Below are 5,894 nucleotides of genomic sequence, written 5' to 3'. Positions count from 1 at the left end.
GGACTCGATCCCGGGACTCCAGGATCATGACCTGAGCCGAAGGCAGTCGCTTAACCAACTGAGCCACCCAGGCGCCCTCCAAGCCAAATATTGTTAACTGTGGTTTTAGTATGCAAGGATATTTTAAAAATCAGGTGTTTGGTGATAGGTTTATATGCAAGGCATTCTGGTGGGGGTGCAGGGGACACTAGAACTAGGAATCAGGAGACTTGGTTTCTAATCCTAGCTCTGCCATTATCAAGCTGCATGACTTTGTAACTATTTTAGTTGTCTTGCCTTTTGGTCTTCTCCTTGTCAAATTGGTGCAGTGGAAAGTGCACATAGGCTTCAGTGTCAAGTACTGACCTGAGGTGGCTGTGTCTTCCTAACTTTGCCAGTTACTATCTGTGTGACCTTGTATAGAGTTCTCTGAATGTTATTTTATTTCTCTGCAAAAAGAAGGAAAGTGATTCCAGTTCTTTGGGTTTTATCTATTTTTAAAGATTTTATTTATTTGTCAGGGAGAGAGAGCACAAGCATGGGGAGTGGCAGGTAGAGGGAGAAGCAGGCTCCTCACTGAGCAAGGAGCCCTATGTAGGACTTGATCCCAGGACCCCGGGATCATGACCTGAGCCACCCAGCATCCCGTTCTTTGAGTTTTAAAGATTAAATGAAAAGAGGTGTTTGAAAAAGCTTAGTAATACTTGCTTTTGATAGGGCAGAAATAAATGTTAGGCATCTCATCTTGAAAAATTAGGCTAGAAGCAGATGATCTCTAAGGTATCTTTTACCAGTAACATTTTATGATTGTATTTTAAACAATTCTTGTTAAAACAGAATAATTTGGAAAATTTGTTATGGCAGCACAGATCTGAGATCATGTAGGAGAGCCATGAGTTTTCAAGTCTGTAAAACTGATGGTGACCGTATTTTCTACTTGTTTCCATATTGCAGTGTCTGACATGTAATAAATCTCAAATATTTACTTGTAATTTTTTTTTTAAGATTTTATTTATTTATTTGATAGAGAGAGACACAGCGAGAGAGGGGACACAAGCAGGGGGAGTGGGAGAAGCAGGCTTCCCGCAGAGCGGGGAGCCCGATGTAGGGCTCGATTCCAGTACCCTGGGATCATGACCTGAGCCGAAGGCAGACACTTAACGACTGAGCCACCCAGGCGCCCCTACTTGTATTTTTTTAAGACTCATTAAGGAATAATATAGATTAGAATTTCTTAATTTAGAGTTTTTAAGTACCTTAGAGATTTCTGAATAGATTTCCACAGGTCTGTGAACTCTCTGAAATTATATACAAAATTTTTAGTGTGCCTAAATTGTAGTGAGGAGCTATAGCTTTCATAGTGAACAAGACACATTAGGTCTCAGGTCTTGTAGAATATATATTCTTATAGAAGATAGATATTAAGTATGCAGATAAAAATATAAGAAAGAAAATGCTACTTAATAGATGATGGAAATGTTTTATAGAGAATTTAAATATAGTGATGGACTAGAGAGTGATTTAGAGTTTTAAGTGGTCAGGGAGGGCTTGACATTTTTGGTGGCATCTAAGTGATAAAGAGTGGCTTCCAATTCAAAGATGAGAGAGAATAGCTCATACTAACATAATAAGGTGGGAACAAGCTTCACTTGAGTAGCTAGACAGTCCTGGGGTGGTGGGGATAAGTGTTAGAAAATGAAGTTGAAGTAGAATTATAGGTCATATCATTTAGGGTTTCATAAACCAGAATAAGTAATCCAGATTTTACTCTAAATCTAATAGAAAGCTGTTTCAGGATTTTAGCTGAAGAATGATGAGAAAAGGAAACTCAAAATAGAGATCTGATGATTCCAACGTTTAGGAGTTTAAGAGATCAAAAACACAGCAAGTTGGAAAGGATGAGGGAAGTGTGTTTCATTGACACTTTCAAGAAGCAGGAAGTTAGTAGTCAGCTGTTTCATATCTTATTGAGAAGACAAATGAGATTAGAACAATGACCTGACCATTAGATTTGGCAATAAGTTTAGCAGAATTGCTGTGAGGTCAGTAGCTATTAGGGCAGCTTTGTGTCATTGGTTTTTGGATGAAGTCACAAGTAGTTCTTCCTTCTTTATATTTAACCTTTAATTTGTGAATGGTGCTATGGTTAAGAGTTTGGGTTTTGTGCCAGAATATCTGAGTTTAATATCTTAGCTCTATTTCTTTTTATCTTACTCAGCCTCTCTAAACCTCCGTTTCTCAAATCTGTAAAATGGGATAACAGTAATTATCTACCTTTTATAAGTGCTCTGTGTAAGGCATTTAGCATTGTATGTGGCACATAGCTGTGTAAATAGTAAAAATTATAACAATGTACAATAAAATATTTATGTTTTGTGCCCTTTGGGGTTTGTATAGTTTAGTGTTTGAGAGAATAAAGTGCTGTGTTTTATCTTTACTTATGATTAACAAATTTTAAGTTGTCTACAAGGCCGTACTAATAAAAAGGAAGGAACCATTAAACTTTACTTTGCAGAGATCAAGATCGGATTCTTCGCAGGCATTAATATAAAATGCCGTGCTAATCTATAGAAAAGTTCATGTGGGTGATATTTCATTGATTTAATCAGGTTCAGCAAGCAGTTTATGAATAATAACCTACTTCTTTTTTCTGAGTATTATGTCTTCTAAAAATTTACCTCTTTTTTTCTCTATTTTGGAGCATTCTCTAACCCCATATACAAATGTACCATTTGAGTCTGCAGTTGAATAGAGTAGTTAGATACTGTATTCTCTTTTTTTTTTTTTAAAGATTTTATTTATTTATTTGAGAGAGGGAGAATGAGAGACAGAGAGCAGGAGAGGGAGGAGGGTCACAGGGAGAAGCAGACTCCCTGCTGAGCAGAGAGCCCGACGTGGGACTCGATCCCGGGACTCCAGGACCATGACCTGAGCCGAAGGCAGTCGCTTAACCAACTGAGCCACCCAGGCACCCTGTATTCTCTTTTTTTAACCATTCCAGATGAGAGTTTCAATTTATTAAGTAGTAATAATTTAATATAAATACTTGGAGCTACTCAATCTATTTGATTAAATCTTTTATTAGAAGTATTTATCTTTAAAACATTATAGAAGTCAAGATGTGAGCAATTTATTTACTCATTCTTGTTATTGCAGGGGCCGTTTTAACACACATGCAGATAACTTTAATTTTAACATCCTGAACATAAAATTAACTTGGTAAAATCCATTTATCTTACAGCACACTTTGCAAAAACCTAAACAAAACTAAGATTACTCAGAAGGCAGATATTATGACTGTGCTGTTTCACTGTTTCCCCAATTCAGTCTGGCACATAGTAGTGCTTAGTAAATATTTGTTGAATGAATAGATACATTGTTAGCATATCTAATGGAAACTGCTCTCTCATCAATAATGGGCTTGCATTTAAGGTTGAGTTATTTCAGGAAAACAAGAATTAAATATAATGCTCAAAGAATAAGATATATAGATGATTTACTTCCATAGTTAATTACAGCTTAAATAATTTTTTTCATCTTTAAGCAGTCTCTCGAGCATAATCAAATCTTGAAGAACCTTGTAATACTGTTACTTTATTGTTCTGTGCATCAGTTCTCATTTTTAGAACCTAACAGTTAGAGTAAGTGTAGTAGGTATTATTTAAGATATGTGCTGGAAGTTTTAGGTTGAATTTTATATATAAAAAGAATTTCTATTAGACACAGGTGATGAGTTTTGTGATTTGGCTATTATCCTCTGCCAAAAACAGAGGGTAGACAATGAAATTTGATTTTAGTTTGAATTATAATTGTTCTATCATTCATAAATTTGAGAATTTAAAAAATCTTTTGAAGTAAATAATTTTAACTATGCAGTTGTTCTAATACAACACACAATAGCCATAAATATAGGCCATACCAGGGGCTTAAAGATAACTACCTGTAAATAAAATTCTTTACAATATCTAAGACCCTTAAAAACAAACTTTAAAAAAGCCCACAGACGGGCGCCTGGGTGGCTCAGATGGTTAAGCTTCTGCCTTCGGCTCAGGTCATGATCCCAGGGTCCTGGGATCGAGTCCCGCATCGGGCTCCCTGCTCCTTGGGAGCCTGTTTCTCCCTCTGCTTCTCTCTCTCTCTCTCTCTCTCTCTGTCTCTCATGAATAAATAAATAAAATCTTTAAAAAAAAATAAAAATAAAAAAGCCCACAGACTCTTTGTTATCTCATTACCTGTACCCATTTTTTTTTTTTATGTTTTATTTATTTATTTGAGAGAGATAGCTAGAGAGAGCAAGGGCAGGGAGGAGAGGGAGAAGCAGGCTCCCCACCAAGCAGGGAGCCCTACTTGGGGCTCCATCCCAGGACTCTAAGATCATGACCTGAGCCGAAGGCAGATGCCCAATGTACTCAGCCACCCAGGAGCCCCACCCATACCCAATTTGATAATAAAATATTTAAGGTAGTTTTTACCTTAGGCCAATTTTTAAAAACTCTTTATTGAGGTGTAACATGCACAGAAGTGTACATTTCATCAATGTAGAGCTTGATAAATTTTCACGGCCGAACAGATTGATGTAACTGGTGTTCAAATCAAGAAATAATATTATTAACCATCTAAAAAGGCTAATTCTTCAATATAATCATAGACTTCAATAAACTTCAGAGACTTAGATACTGGATCTAACTTTATTACTAACTTCATTTGTTACCTTGAGCAAGTAATTTTCTTTTTGGGGTCCATTCCCCATTTCTACAGTGAGAGGGTAAAACTAGATGTTTTGTTATGGCTCTAATTCTATAAAAGTGCAAAACAATGTACTATAATGATATAAATGGGGTATCAAAGGTTGTAGGTAGTAGAGTGTGAATGCACAGTTTAATTGAAAAGGAAGACACTGATTTCTCTCTCTCTCTCTCTTTTTTGTTTTCCAGGTTATATTTCACACTATGTGCTGACTGTATCTACAGAAGATATTTAAAAAAAAAAAAAAACTTTTTTCAAAGATTTTGATTCCAGTGGAATCTTTGCTTTAGATTATTTTGTGTGTGTGTGTGTGAATTGTAACTCCAGTAACAATGCCTGTACAAGCTCCACAATGGACAGATTTCCTCTCCTGCCCGATTTGCACTCAGACCTTTGATGAAACAATTCGAAAGCCCATCAGTTTGGGTTGTGGCCATACTGTCTGCAAGATGTGCCTGAATAAGCTCCACCGCAAGGCTTGCCCCTTTGACCAGACCACTATCAACACAGACATTGAGCTCCTCCCCGTGAACTCAGCACTGCTGCAGCTAGTGGGTGCTCAGGTAAGATGGGTGACTTACTGTTGTTTTTAATTTCTGAGTGTATGTGTTTTCCTCCTAAGGGAAACTTGTTGAATTAAAATTGGGCAACGTTGCGTTCTATCTAAATAGATAAAATTCTATTCAGTACTGTGCAAATCCTTTATTTCAGTGTGTTGGGAGATGGATTGTGGTAGTGGAGTGTTCCTCGGTCATAGCGCAGGAACAGCCATTCAATCTGGTGCTCAGCCTTTCTCAACAATCTGAGCTGTTCAGATCACTAGAGAAACCTAAAGGACCTCTTAATATTGAGGAAAATATTACTCATATAACCATTGCATTTTACTTAATAGGAAAAGTGAAGCTACTTCAGTTTTCCTTAGTAGACACTAACTGAAATGAAAGATGAAGATGGTGACAAGAACTATAGAGCATATTGGGAACCATTTTTCTAGAATAGGAGCAAATATTCCTAGGTATCTAAATATAAAAGTTAGTCTAGCAAGTCTGATGGTAATACTCTAAAATTTAATGTCTGTATTCTCAAATTTAGAGATTAGTAGTATCTTCAGAAGATTTCACAAAGCCAAGGGAGGCAGGTTTTTGAAAGCTAGATATGATTTACCTAAG

The 5,894-nt window shown here is 36.6% G+C and overlaps 1 protein-coding gene across 3 annotated transcripts in view; it reads left to right on the top strand.

The window, feature by feature from the left end:
* RC3H1 (ring finger and CCCH-type domains 1) overlaps nucleotides 1–5,894 on the top strand; it is an 82,265-nt gene that overhangs the window by 28,849 nt on the left and 47,522 nt on the right. For all 3 annotated transcript variants that reach the window (XM_081824626.1, XM_081824624.1, XM_081824625.1), the window contains exon 2: nucleotides 4,914–5,288. In XM_081824626.1, the coding sequence (XP_081680752.1) occupies nucleotides 5,058–5,288 (231 nt within the window). In that variant the 5' untranslated portion in view covers nucleotides 4,914–5,057. The remainder of the gene's footprint in view (nucleotides 1–4,913; nucleotides 5,289–5,894) is intronic.

This window comes from Leptonychotes weddellii, chromosome 6 (genome assembly GCF_054177405.1).
Source record: "Leptonychotes weddellii isolate Sample4059 chromosome 6, ASM5417740v2, whole genome shotgun sequence".
Classification (NCBI taxonomy): Eukaryota; Metazoa; Chordata; class Mammalia; order Carnivora; family Phocidae; genus Leptonychotes; species Leptonychotes weddellii.
The sequence above is the reverse complement of the archived record's forward strand: the minus strand, read 5'-3'. Positions and strand labels throughout refer to the sequence as shown.